Here is a 15,280-nt window from a genome sequence, read left to right on the forward strand (position 1 = left end):
CGACCTCGATGGCGGCGAACAGTTCCCTGCCGAGTTGCCAACCGATCGAAATCAATTATCGCGATCAAATAACACACCACCGGCCGTCCATTTTGTGTTCGACCTTTCGCGTGCATTTCAAACCGAGGTGAGCGGAGCGTTTTCCAGCGTGTTCATAGTGTGGTTGCGGTTTCCGAAACTTCCTTCTGCCGCCGCATCGATGAACGTCGATCGTATCGTTTCCGGTAGCGATAAAACTCATTACAACAGTTCGATTGAAGCGCTAGTGAAGTGACAACCACTTCACTGTTGACATTTCAGCTCCAAGTGCTCGCCAAGCCAAGCCGAACGGTTCGGTTACAGCACCGAAAATCCGCTTTCCATTCCAAACACCGACGGCACACGTGTATGTTTCGTATCGTTCGCCAATCGACCGCATTGTGCAAGCGGTTTCCGTTCAATACCGGTGCGCAAGCTGTTAAAATATTAAAACTGTTAAATCGTGAAACCTTTAATCCCGTACGAACACTCGAATAAATATTGACCGAAGTGTGCGAGAGCGTCAAGGTTCGCCCGAGAGAGATGAGGACGTAGCACTGTTTATCCTTCAGCTCGACGGGTGGTTGCGTAAGCCGGGCAGGGAAAGTTTGGCAAACTGTAGGTAGATTTGCAACGTTGTAACGCCGGTGAGCGAGTGGAATAGTTAATTGTGTTCAACCTGACCTGATTATGAGCAAAACTGGGAGCTTTTCTTTTGCGCCACCAAAGGTCCTTCTGTCGACCTTACGAGCGCTTTGTCCAAATTTGTGCGTTCAAAACCAAAAAAATAAATAAACATACACAAACTCACTCATGACCCCCAACCCGAGTTCGCATCCGTTCTGGATAACCGTTGCACTTTCGCTGATTGAATTACAGCAATGAGTCATGATTGCACGGTGCACAACCTCATCTGCTTCACCCTGTGAGAAGCACCGAGGATTCGCCAGTGGGACGCGAATGTTGCGCTTCGTTCTCATTTGGATGATTTTATTCCACTCGTTATACACGCAATCTATGGGGCCGGGGGGTCGTGGTTCTTTCGCCAGTGCGTATGTAGTTTAACAAGAGACAGCAGCGGCTCCCTAGAGTATAACGATTGGATTCCATTGCTTTGAGTTAGCAAATTGACAAGGTTACATTGGAAGGAGGCGGTTGAAGGGGGGTCCCGATTGGCTGCGAGCCTGAAATGATACATCATACGCGTAAAATTATTTCGTTTTCTTTTTAAACTAATGGAAGATTTTGGATAAGATTTAGGAATAGATAAGATGTAGGATAAGATGAAATAAAAATAAAATATATTTTTTCATCTACTATGTGAAGCTGGTCATGCATTAAGTGTAGCAAGAAGTGTCTGTAACCACAATTGTCAAATGTATAATAAACTAAAATTTCATAAAAATTCATAAGATTTTTCTTCGCTAACGATAAAACAAATCCAACACAACTATTTAAGTGAATTAAGAACGACTTGTTTTAATTTTTTTCTCTGTGTTTTTCATACCGTTGTTGCATAACTAAACAATTGTAGTTAAGTTTAGTTTGTATTTTATTTGTAATCTTACAGTGTACACGGAGGAAACCTGTAAAATATCTCAAAAAATTATATAAATAATTGATAGTTTTCAATCTAAATTGTAAAATTATTGATACCGCATTTTAAACGTACTACAGGTTGTATCTAAGCTGTTGTTTTTCCCCTTTGAAAAGTGGAAACTATAAGATCTTTGTTTAGCTGCACCAAGGATTTATATTGCAGCTCTTTTGAGTATAATCTGTCCGAACAATTTCAAAATTATATTATTAAACCGACGTTAGTTACCCCCAAAGTTCGCCTGTGGAACCATCAAGCCGTAAGCAAGATGATACAACACTCCGTTTATGGTAATTTCACATGTTTGGGAAATCCCAGGCGTTACAGAGCGAGTTCAAAATCGAGCATCAAAAATAACGACGAAACGTTACAGCGAATAAAGGCACCTATGTACCCTCGCTTATCCATACCCCGGAACACGATTGGTGGTGCGGGTTCTGGTATGCCAAAAAATTCAATTGGTACCATTTCGCAGATTGTACTCCAATGTAGTAACATTATTAAAATGTTAATCCCTTCCGAGCGCCGGACGCGCTGCGAGCGGCCTGGATGGCATCCAACGTGGCATGTCTTTTTTGCGCCCCTTTTTGTAATTGGCCATTTGCCCGGATCTTTTCAGAAGAGGTGGAAAAACTGCAACAAAAAAATGTAGCGTAAAGCGAGATAGACAAAATAAACGCGGGAAGTATAAACTGAGTGAAAAGTTGCTTCACGCCGTACACCGACATGGAATGGACTGTACGTACGTCATGTGGGAAAGTATGTTTAGGGCTGGGCTGGATAGCGATCTTGCACTTTCTTTTTCGCTCGTGGTGCTCATGGAAAAATGTCCCCGCCTCCCCTCCGTCCCTTTCGTCACCAGTGGGGCAATTTTTCGGTCATCGTGCAGGATTTAGGATTTAGCACAGGATGGACTACTACCCCCATGCCGGTTGGCGGTAAGCCCGCGATCGCTTTCAATGAAGATCCATTTCGGTACCGCAAATCATTGCCTCCACCGTATGCTGAGCGTACATTTTCCTAGACCAATCCTGCAGCATACCGGGAATGCCGGGTGCAAAAGAAAAAGAGAAACCCTTTGGTTCTCTGCGAAATACAGCCCGTTTTAGCGAATGCGGTGGATGATATGACATGTTTCGTAAATTTGATGCCGGTACGGCTGGGCTGTTTGTATTTTTTTCTCCTCTACCTCGTACTTCATCGCTATCACACCGTCTATCATGCATCGTTTGTATCCAGCTCACGGTTGTGCACAAAAAATATCCAGGATGGAACCGCTCGAGCGCGGAATTCCGGCGAATAAATAGATTAAACATCATCAACGCAATTATTAACCGTGTTCCAAACCCGGGGAAAAAAGGTGGAGTGAAAATTTTAAAAGGAACCATTGGAGGAGCATGCAAACGAGAGTTTTCAGCAAGGGGTTTGCATGAACCACACTGCTGCCATTCGTGATCTGTTTTTCACCTGTCGAGTGTTTGTTCATTATCACGGGTTTGCATATGTAGATCGGTTCGAGTTATCTGCGATGAAACAGTGTAGAATCTTTCGCTTGCGATAACCACCCTGTCAATGTTATGGGACTGGAAAGGAATGAGGATGTATCTGCACGATGGAAAGCTGATAGTAACATTAAAATAATAAATTATGTGTCTCACCGTTTTGAGTTGCGGAAAATCGGGAAAAAATATTCTACCAAGTTTGGATGCCATCGATTTTCTAGAACGTTTTGGAGTGACTCGGTGACCTTAGTGTTGCAAAGTCGGATGAAATTTGCATCTCATCCATCATTTTATCAGGAGAAGGCACGCACCGGAAAGCCATTGTTTCGGAGCAGAACTGTCAGGATTTATTAATCTTAATTTACACCGTTCGGAGAAATGATATTAATTGATATTTATCTTTTGTCTGCTTTAAAGTACAAAGAAAATCCTTAAAATTTTATTTATTGTCCTTGGTTAAGAACAAAAATTCGTTATTTGTTTCTTGCAATGCTCCTCGGTTTTAGCTTTTCTTCACTGATCTAGAAATGGTAATCGTTTTACCAAGTCGAATCACTTTAAATACGTCAAACTGTAAAATGAAAGAACACTTCATGCTCAGTATATTTCTCCATCTTTGTCGTGTCGACGGATGGGGTGATGAGCCGCCACCAAATGTTAGAATTCTTTGGTTATCCACTGGATGAAATGAACCTTTTCCTTTGACTGACAGCCGCTCGGAGATGGCAACTAGCCGCCTGGCGGCCACTTTTCCCGACGGCTGTACACCACTACACCTGGATCCCGATGAGGACGAAATTTTGTAAACAAACCGTACTCCTCCGGCCACAAACCGACACTGGAAGTTGCCGTCCAGTTCCCGTTGGCACATGCGCATCAGCTCCGCGTGGGGTAATACATGGAGCCGAAGTTGCCGTTTTGTATCATCATTGAACGGAGTGTTGCCGCAGCCGAAGGGATCCAGCCTGGCCGAGTTGTTGGTGCCGTTGTTGCTTCTCCGTCACTCCGGAACCCGAAGCTTATGGTCGGCTTGGAAACGACGGGGACGTCCTTTACCTTCTGGCTTGGTGTCCACTGGCATCCGGTGCGGCTAGTTTACGTCGTGACTTTGCCCGAAGAGGTCGACCCGTCGTGCCGCCGTGTGTTTTGAAGCAAAAGGAGCGCGTACACATTTTCGCCGCCTTTGGAGAATTGATTGTGTCTGGCCGATGCTGTGGCTTACCGACTGATTGTCTAACAGTAGGTCTAACAGACAAGTCGTTAGCTGCTGGCCTACATCGGTTCATTCTACGATTAGATTCCGTTCGACGCCGTTGGTGATGGAACAAAACAAAAAGTGAAACGTCACCGAGTGCGTGGAAATCCGACGAGCAGAGAATCCCCCCGAGAACTACCGGATGAAAATTACTCGAGTTGTGTTCCGTTCACAGGTGAACCTCGATTGATCCAGACTCCCGGGAGCGCCTCACTGGCTTACGTTCATCTTTCGATCTTCGGCTTGACTTCGCTCGGTGGTGGATTGCTTGTCATTCCGTTAATTTACTTGCCGCTTGTCTGTATGCCGAAGAAAACGCCCGGGAGCGAAGCAGTGATTGCGACGCGGGCTACATGAAGCATGGCGCATCGATGTGCCAGTGTTTGCCGGTGGTGTACGTGTGCCAATCTGCCAAGCGGCCCGGTATCGGGGCGTACCGGCACGGGCCAAGGTTTATGCCGGCTCGACTCATTACGGTCGGTCTGAAAATCAAATGTCATTAGTGTGCCATCTATTTGTCTGTTGTGGTTGGTGGGTGGAAGCGTAAAGGGGGTATTCCGGGGGGGGCCGTGAGAGCCAAGGAGAAAAGGAAAGCGCTCACCAAGGAAGCTGCCAAATATATCAAACGGTTGCGGTGGAGGCGCCTGGCACTTCACTTTTGCACCGGAGCTTTAATGAAGCTACGCCTGAAGGTAGGCAAGTGAGTCGTAATCCGTAGCGCACAATCAAAGCAAGAGTGTGTGGTATGCGGTATGCCTGCGGGTAATGGAAAGTGATGGAAGCTTCGATTGTTGAGTGCAACTGCGAAAAGTGAAAATCGAAAAGAAAATCTCCTTTAATAATTAAATAAAGGATTGCTTGTGTTGGAGAGGGTGAAAACATAGTGCGAACAAAAGGAGTGAGCCCGTTCGAGGATTACGAAAGGCGACTGGTTTTGCGAGACGAGGCTCTCCAGTACGGTCACACGACCGGAAGTTTCATCAGAACCCGGTGCACCTTAGACGGTCTATGGCAAAAGGAAAGTAGCGAACTTTTGCTCGAACCATCGAGAGTGATTTCACGTCCTCATCAACTTCAGAAAGCAAGGTAAGCAAAATAGAAAGCACCGCCCCACTTGGCGCCTAGCTGACTTCCTGACAATCTGGTGGCCACCTTTGGGACTTGCTTGAATTTAAAATGCACGATGCAGCTCCCAGCAAGGTATGGTAAGGTTGTTTGGGGCAAAAAGATCTTCCATATTTTTTCCTAACAAAAGGGGGGAGTTTCCGGCACACAGAACAGTGGAGCGGAAGTAAGCACGAACTCATTATTAAAATTTTACCGTTCGTAATTAATTATTTTGATGATTACCAACTCCTGAAATCCATCCGGTTGCTCCGGCACGGCCATCTGCTTTTACCATTGGAAAGCAACTCGCAGAGTAAGTAATGGCTCTGGTGGACGAAAAAATAAACCCATCTCCATGGTGCGGAGCATCGCGGGAACGTTCGAAGCTGTTAGGAAGTGAACCCATTCCATAAATTCCCTATCACTTTTCCTTCGCACAGTGCACGGAGGAAAGTGAATCCATCGACCGGGCAGGGCGGTTCTGGCGGTGAAACGAGAATGAAATTTATAATCTCTACCCATAATTAGGCCCCGGCCGGCGGAAGTAATCATGGCCGGTGGCGCATCTGTCTGCGCTTTCCCGGCACCATCGCACGGTTGCCACCGCGCGCACAAAACCCTCGGGTGGCATCTATCGGAGATTTATTGAAGCGCAGAGTTTGTGTTCGACGTGCCCATCCGTTCCGGTTGATTAACTTCAAACGATGCCAAACAACATGGTGGCTAGCGTTGAATGATTCCGAAAAAAAGAGAACTTAGGCGAATGCCATGGGAAAAAAGGAAAACTCAGCGGAACTCGGGGGAAATGCACGGCAAACAAACGTGTTTACAGGTGGGATCATTGAAACAGTTGAACCATACTTTAATCGGCCTACCAGAGCGTGTCCCGCTGAATGAAAGAGATTAATTTAATTACAAACTACCGGTAAACCCCTTGGCAACGCCACTTCAGGCAGGCAGGAGTGTAACAAACAAGCGAGGGATGCAACATAAAATGTAATAAAAAAGTATAACGTACAGTCAGCTCTAAGAAACGATTTCAAAACAAGCATCAGGTGGGATGGTGAGAAATTAAATTATCTACCGTTTATGTTTTCCATTTTTCCTGCAACCGTTTTTCCCATCCTCGAGCGAGGTTTTGTATGGCAAATCTGCACTAATCCACCGGAGAACTAATAAGCTGTGGTTGAGGGTCCTAGGCTAGGCGGGTGTAAAAGGAAAATCCATCGATCCTTTTGTGTCGGTTTCGTACCTCTTCATGTTGTTGTCTGCCATGTTTCTACACCCGTTTCGCAATGTTTGTTCATGATAGGAATTAATTTTTCTTAAACAAATCAAATATTTGTCATCCTCCCTCCAAGTGGATCCATTAATCATCCTATGGCTGGAAAACATTAATTACGTGCTGGCCCGGATGAGGATGGACCAACCATCTGTCATGGCGGGATGGTTTTGCGGTGTCCTTTGAGAGATTGATAGGCAGTTGCTGTCGGTGTCAAAGGTGATGGAAGATTTGTAGCAGATATTTAAAACTGAACAAGGGGCTTTGCATGTATTGGACAATTCTCATGTTTTTTTCCTAATGTTTGACTAGCGAAATTTAGGTCAGTTAAGCTTTCAAATCGTGTTCATTTTTACAAACCGAACCGTCCAAATGGCTACGGTATCGTGTTCCTTGATGCAATCAACAGTGCCATCAGCCCAACAACAAATGGGATTTAATTTTACGGTCCATGGTTTGTGAGGGAACAGGTCTAGAGCTATTCGCTTAATCATTTCCGTGCTACTGTTTGGTGCTGTGCTTATCACAAGAAAATCATTTATTCCGTGCTATTGTTTTCGATTAAAATTCGCCCCAAATCGATCCAATTAGAGGGGCACCGTTGTTCGGTGGTTCCGTTTCTAGATGCGAACGGATAAAAAAGCAGCAATGCTCTTCGGAGGACGATGTTACCCGATAGCACCAGAACGTCGGAATAGCCTTTGTACCAATGGTGTGCGGTTGAAAGGGCAGAACTGATACGGCCAAACGGGCATGCGGCGAGAGTAAGACACGAGAACTATATTTATACCCTTGAGAGAGGCGAAAAAACAATCTGAAAGCATGGATCCCGCTCTTGTGGAGGTCGCAAAACAAGACACAGAAAACAAAAACAAAAAAGCCTCTAAAACAATGAGCAACGACGGTCAATCAAAATTTTGCCGGAAACTTAGCGGGTGAGGAAACATCGTGGGAAAACAAAGGAAAGCGCCCATGCCTGCCCGTGCTGCTGCTCATTGACACGCTCAATGGTGCACGATTGTCGCTTGGGAACGGCCCTTAACGGCCTGCCGTGGGACGGAAGGAAGTAGGACGTTGCTTGTGCCGGTAGGCGCTTTTCTTTCTTCGTGGTCGCGGCTCGATTTTTCCTACGCTTTCTCCGTTCCGTTACGCCACCGGTGGGAAGGTTTGCGGGAGCGAAAGCTTTGAAGAGGCGTTCGAGGAGGGGCGGGTGGAAAACTTTTGCCACTTCCTGCTGCTTTTCCCATCCGCACGACGAACCTATAGCCTGCCGTTGGAAAAATCGACGACCCGAAAGAACTTTGCCGGTTTCTAATGAAATATTTGCCGTGATTTATCATCGTCCTTACCACTTCATTGCCCACATCATACGCGACGGCATCGAGACTACCGTGTGAGTGAACCCGTGGCTGGGCGTGTGCCGAAAGAAAACAAAGGGAAAGAGAAAATCATTCACTCCGTTGGCGATTTTCGCCCGTTGTTCCTCGCCAGGTTTCTATTTTTTAATTTTTATTTTATATATTTTTAACTTATTATATATTTAAGTTTCACGGTCGCCTCCTTCCCGTCGAGGCTTGTCCTACCTCGTTCCCGTGGCACACCGATAAGAATCTTGCTTCACTCGGCCAACCCCAGCCGGCGAACGTTTCTCGACTGTTTATTTGGGTCCGGTGTGCCCCGACAGCCGTCACGCCGTTTCGGTTTCCTTTGACGCGCCTACGGTACGCTTGCCATCGGATTTTCCCATTTTCCCGACCACTCCTCCCACGGGTGTCGCACAACTGTATTATCACTGTTTTGCGGGGGTCCACATGGATTCTCTGATTAGATTGGCCCGAATCACCAAACCCTCCCCGAAGAAAAGTTGCGCCATCCAGTGAGGGTTTGTCGTACGGCCGTTCTTCAACTTCTCGAACGTCTTGCAAAAGGAAGTGTGCGCGCGTATGTGTTCGTGTGTACTCATTGGAGTGTGTGAATACCGGGCCCGATTTGGTCTGCTGTCCTTATGCTTTAGTGACGGCTTCCGGTCGGCAGCGTGGGACGGCGAAGTTTTATTCGGTAGAAAATTTCATTTCCCAGCCCCGTGACGTCTGCGACGAGGCAATAAATAGTCGCCGGGGGAAAATGAATTGAGTGACAGGCCGAAAATTTCGAAATTTGTTTCGCACACGCCCCACGTGGCGGGCTGTGTTTGTGCTGGGTGTTAGGGGCTAGGCAAAATGCTCGGTTGGCCCCGGTGAGACCAGCGCACCCGGGTGGTAATTTTTATAGGATGTATTCTCCGTGGATTTATAAATGGATTACCGGTGCTGGTTGTGAATGGAAATGGACGTGGCTTCACGTGATTCCCCAGTGGGGTCCGGGGGAAAATGGCATCGGAGCGATCGGGACGAAAGCACAGGCAGGCGGAAATAAAACCCGGAAAGTGACAGGGAAGTGAAGTTACGATTGGCCGCCGTCCGAGAGCGTATTGTTTCGAGAGCGGATAAACTTTGATTGAGTTGGAAATGCCTGCCCGTGGCATTCACGTGCTTTCGGTGTGTTTGCAAAATAGATTGACTTGACAGGGATAACTTTTGGCGCAAAGTTTGCTGCTTTGTTGCGCAAAGGGGATTGAGGATTGTTATGGTTAGGCAATGCAATTATCTGCTTCATGCTAGCGTCGCTCGGCTAGATGTAGGCAGCAAGGAAAACAAGTTTTTATATTTGAAGCTTGTAGCTGAGCTGAATCTTCAGTAGTCGCCAGAAGTCGTAATTGTCCCAGCATTATTTTATTTTCCCCGAATTGAATCAATTGATCTCCAATCTAAACTTTCGCCGGGGATTCGACTGGATCGATCTTTTTGCTTCCGTTAGTTTCATTGATAATGTTAACCGTAATTGATGTGCTCTAATAAATAAATGTAGGTGAAAAATGTTTTTGTATATCAAAGAAACACCTCTAGTAACAATTCTTTGAATAATTTCCTTAATTAGGAGAAAATGTACGAATGTTTCCTCATCTGTTAGTGACAGAGTGCAATGATAGCTAAAGTTTGAAGCACTCGAAACTGTGTTTGCGGCTTGAAAATAAAACAGACGTATATTTAAACAAAAGCCCTACGACAAGAATTCAGAAATTATTACACAGAAAACGTAAATTTACGTTAGAATCATAAAAATAAATAGGTTATTCAAAAACGATTGAGCATGAATTTGATTGTGATGCTAAAAAAAAAAAAACTTTACAGAAAAACCATTCGGACCAGTTGCCAGTAGATTATCAATTATTTCGTAAAACGTACCGCAGCCTGTCGGGTTGCGAAAGAAACTGCACCAATGATGATTGGTTGGATACCGTTCCGCGCCATATAATCCATGACCTGCCGTACCGGCTTTCCTGCGTGCAAACGAAATGTTCTGGCCGTGGCCTGATAAATTCGACGAAGTTGAAATTTATATCGCCTGCGCCCGAACAATCGACGCGTTTGCCGAGATAAAATGCGCTGCAATTCGAGTGTATCCGCGTGTGTATGTGCGTTTTTATTTTTTGACTATGGATGCATCGGCATCCACGAATTGCTGCACCAGCTGTGTGCAAGCGGGGTTCTGTCGAATGGAAAATTGAGCGGAACCAACGGCAAAGGAATGGATTAACTAGTTAGCTTTTTCCGAGCGCTCCCAAAATCCTCACCGGTTGTGTGCGTGTGCGGTGAGTTTGTTTTCGCTCTCCGGAATGGTAAAAGAATGGTTTTCCTAACGGTGGGAACCTTGTACTGGGGAGGAGGACGAAGAGGAAACAGGGGAAGCAGTACAAGCGTGATAACATGCACCCACGAGGGCAAGCTACAGCCAGGCCGGAATTGCGTCCAGATTTTCGCGATATGCGTTCGGTGGTCGGTGCAATTTTTATTTATACATTGCTAATGCAAACACTTTCCGTGGCTCGCACGGTCCCGAGACCGCAATCGGCCATGGCACCCGGCCGGTGGCTTCGCGTTTGCCGGCTGCACCACGTTGTCCTTTAATGCTGCTGAATATTTATTAGCGCTGGACACGGGCGTACCGTCGCATTGGGACACGCTTTTTCCAGTACGACGACGGGGGTGCAAGAAAGGGAGACGGTGGGACGCAACACCGAGAAACCAACTAGCCGACCATGGTGGACTGATTATTGGACGCACCCGGTTTGCGTTTGCCGGAACGGACTGCAATTTCGCAGAGCAAATAGTTTCGAGTTTCAGAACCCGCTCAAGGGTGGAAAGTAATTGATCGGACTATAGGACGCCCATTTTCCGGGACATTTTCCACCGCACCGAGCAGTTACAAGAAGCAGCGGTTTTTGCGTGGACCATTTTTTTCCCACCGCACCCTCATTTTGACCGGGTTTCTGCATCGCTCGGTAACTGAGCATAAAATCCATTATGTGGCTTAGTTCAGAGAAATTCAGGATTTTGCTACCCCCAGCACGCCGCTCGCTGTCGTTGACACGATCCACAGCGCCCTACCACCATCATAGGCGCTGTCGTGGTAGCCACGGCATTGCCCTATAAATATGGCAACACTTCGTGTTAATAGCGATAATAAACTGTACGTGATTGAGCGCCGTAAAAAGGGTCTTGCAAGCCGTTTTGGAATATAGACTTCTACCACCTTCCGCCAGGGGGTGCTGTTTGTCAGCGTCACTGGTTCGGTTTGACTTTTCGGAGGGTAAGCAAGAACAGGCGGGATATGGGTGGCGGGAAACCATTGTGGCGAACGAGGCAGACTGTTTTGTGTCGACGTTGGAGGATGGCGTGCAATATTGAAGCTGACGGCCGCACGGTGCTCGATGGCTGTTTATTGCTGCACACTACTAACCACATTGCTAAAGGATTTTGCATAAGCTAAACGCCTCCGGTTTCACTTTGAAGCGAAAGGGCAGTTGATGGTTGGGTATTGTTTAAGCGTCTTGTAAAGTGCGATTTGGAAAACGCTCATACATGCTATGAATGGTTTTTAGCAAATTCAGTTTGATCTTTTTAAAATCGCTGCATGCTTCAACAACATAAGTACATTGTGTTCGTAAATATAAAAATAATAGTTTTACTACATAAAACGGGGTAAAATTCACCAGCAGTTAAAAAAAGCTAGATGAATTCTCCAAATTTAAATTTACTCCATTATTTTCAACACCAACACCGTGTGTCATTTTTTAATAAAACCACAAAAGTAACTGATAAATTACATGAATGCATAATAGTACAAAATCTGGAATTCATTCAAAATTCATACCACGAATCGATGATGTGAATGTATAAATATATTATTAACATTTCCCCGAATGGAAACTCCGAATATTACTGATTCTGATCAGTCTGAATCCAATGATATCGTACCAATCTTTTTATAAAAATAGCTATGTTATTTAGATTTAAATAAATAGATATATTAGACAATTAATTGAATCGAATGATTGGCAATCGAATAATTAATCGAACATAAATCGAACTTCTGAGAACCAACTCTGTGCTTATTCATTTACGTATAATTATGCATGCACGAGCTGCTTCGTGCTACTGGGTTTTACAATTTCTATCGAAACAGTGGTAGGACAAAGGGTTTGGTGACGTTAGAGCTTTAATATTTCAAATACAGGCTACGGTTGCCAAACCACAGTTTTAACACGAACCCGTCACCAACTACCTCGTTCATGGGAAGTGCTACACTTTTGAGTTGTGAAAACCGGGTCAACTTGTCTGTTTATATCGCTTTATAGAAAAAGAATCACCGTCCTGCGGATTGCAATGGAAACTGGTGTGCAATGGAGGCGCCTAGTGGCGCGTGAACAAACGTGCTGTACAAAACGGTTACACATGTCCCACCGGCAATTGTCTATGAGGATGGTGGGAAAAAAAGGAATGAATAATATCAGCCGATTACGTTGGTTTTGGAATCGTTGGTGAGAGATAACAAAAAAGGGTTGTACTTGTACCTTGTGTACACGGTAGCTGTTGGAAATTTGATCTCGGCACGGTGTTGGGCTTCGTTTGATGCAGAATAAAAGCAAATGAATTGCATCTGAAACAAAGTGGAACGTATGCACGGGAACAGAGTCATCTGAGTATTCTAGGTATAGCACTTCTGCCTGCATTGCAATCGATTTGTCCTAGTCCTCCACTCTCTCAACCGTAGCCAGAACGGAGGCCACAAACGCCGTCACCGTTAAGGCTCGATGAGAAAAGCTGACCTCGAACAAAAACAGCTGATGACTCGGTGGGTATAATTTTTCCTGTGCGTTTTTATACCACCTTTTTGTTGGGTTATTTAACATATTTTTTGTTGAAGGGTTTTATTTCCCACACTTCCCACACACCAGCGCAGTCCAGGTGATAAATAGTTTGGTCGCAGTCGAGCTTTCGAACCGAGCGGACGTGTTCTGACGGAGCTCCCGTACGAAAGAACAGAGAAACAGAGAATAACCGAAAAAAAAACCGAGTGTTCTGTCGGAGCTCCCGTACGAAAGAACAGAGAAACAGAGAATAACCAAAAAAAAAAAACCGAGTGCGCCACGAGCGAGGCCATACATACGAGGCCTGAGTACTCAGCGGCGTGTTCGATCGTGTTTGATCGTGTTTGACTGAGGAATCACGAGTCCCAGTCTGGTATAGTGCGAGTGTGTGTGCTTGTGTGCGCGTGGCAGGCGAACATCTGCACCAACGGAAATTCCCCAGACTGGAATAGTGTGCTGGCGTTGCTGAGGGCCCAAGTTGAGAGCGGATTTGAATGGCAGCTACACAACAAGCGACGCGATACTCGACCCGCCTGGCAGGGAAACCACCAGGCAACCCGCCGACAAGCAAGCTGCCGGTGCGCCCCACGCGAGTGGTTAATAAAGCTGGGTTGACGGACCCGATGTCCTCCGCAGCGCCGACCGGGAGTATAGAGGCACATTCGGCCACACCGCCAGTTTCTTCGCCGGCAAAGAGCAGCCAAGATAATGTAGAGGCAGCCGAAATCTCCCCCACAGCAGATATAATCTCTTCTTTGACTAAGAGAATAGATGGGCTGAGCGAGAGGGTGGAACTCCTGGCCAAGGAGTTAGATCATGAGCGGCAATGCCGGCAGTCGTTGGAGGCATTGCTTAGAGGGAGAGAGAACCTAAACGTGGGGGAACTGATAACCGAATCGACGGCGGCGATACAGAGGATGATCGCGGAGAGCCTTCCCCAGGCAGGAAAAGAAACTGGGAGATCCCGTGGTAGACGAGGGAGACGAAACCGAAACCGAAAACAAGGGAAAAATTCCCCCCCGGCTGCGGGGGAGCCGCGCGGTGTGGATTCCCAGCTCCAGGAGCAGTCGCAGCAGCAAGACCAACAGCAGCAGCAACAGCACTGTCAGCAGCAACAGCAACAGCAGGAACACCGGCAGCAGCAACAGCAGCAGCAACAGCCCTCGCACCAGCAGCAGAAACATGCTGTGAACAGCAGCAAGTCGAAGCAGCAAACTCGGCCCGTTCAAATAAAAGTAACGGTCCCTGAGGGTAGAACCTATTTGGATATGTACAAACAGATTCGTAGCGATCCGCTCATCAACGAGCATGTGTTGAAGGCAACCAGGGCATCAGATAACGTCCTCAGGATAAGCCTAAAGAGAAACTCGGATGGCTCAACAGCACTGGGCATTGTGCGGAAGGCACTTGGGGAAGCGGGTCAAGCCAGACTGCAGGTCCCTAGGACAGTGGCGGTTGTTTCCGGGATAGACATGCTCGCAACGCCCGAGGACACGATGACTGCCATGACTGAGGTGTTTGGTGTGACGGTTCTGCCTGAGGACATTGCGCAGTGGCGCAGCCCTAGCGGTCTTCAACGTGCCAGGATTAGCGTGCCCACTGCAACGATGGAAAACATCCGAAACGAATACGTGACGATTGGACTAACGCGTTGCGTAGTAAAAGAGCTGCCGCCAGTTCCAGTCAGTGAGCAGCGCTGCGTGAGATGCCATCATCGAGGCCACCAAGCAAGGAGCTGTACAAGCAAAGTTGACAGGACGAACCTGTGCCTTCGCTGCGGCTCAACAGCGCACAAGGCTCGGACTTGTACAGCGCCACCGAAGTGCCAAGATTGCGGCCGATCCCACATCACGGGGGATCCAGTCTGTGCATCTGGACCATCACCATGCTCCCCCTAAACGCAGACGGCAGACAGCGACCCGCGGCTAGATTGAGGGTGCTGCAGATCAATCTAGCCCGCAGTAGGACAGCACAAGATCTGCTCCTACAGACAGCGAGAGATATGAGCGTGGACGTAGTGGTGGCTTGCGAAATCTACCGCTACCCGGGTAACAATGGCAACTGGTCGGTCGATACCACAGGCAAAGCTGCAATCATTGCTACTGGAACACACCCGATTCAGCGAGTTTGGAGTGATGCCCCCGGGATAGTGGCAGCACAAATTGGCGGCGTGGTATTTGTGAGTTGCTACGCGTCCCCGAGCTTGACCATCACCGGTTTCCAATCGTTCCTTCGGGCCGTGGAAATCGAGGCTCGGGCACACCAAAAC

At 46.9% G+C, this 15,280-nt stretch overlaps 1 protein-coding gene across 1 annotated transcript in view; it reads left to right on the plus strand.

Moving 5' to 3' along the window:
* Positions 1–4,725: 4,725 nt before the first annotated feature.
* Positions 4,726–15,280, plus strand: part of LOC131284875 (UPF0746 protein DDB_G0281095-like) — a 14,116-nt gene continuing 3,561 nt past the window's right edge. Inside the window, exons 1-2 of the mRNA XM_058313734.1 lie at positions 4,726–4,848; positions 14,124–14,170. Of these exons, the coding sequence (XP_058169717.1) occupies positions 4,726–4,848; positions 14,124–14,170 (170 nt within the window). The remainder of the gene's footprint in view (positions 4,849–14,123; positions 14,171–15,280) is intronic.

Source organism: Anopheles ziemanni, chromosome 3, assembly GCF_943734765.1.
Source record: "Anopheles ziemanni chromosome 3, idAnoZiCoDA_A2_x.2, whole genome shotgun sequence".
NCBI lineage: Eukaryota > Metazoa > Arthropoda > Insecta > Diptera > Culicidae > Anopheles > Anopheles ziemanni.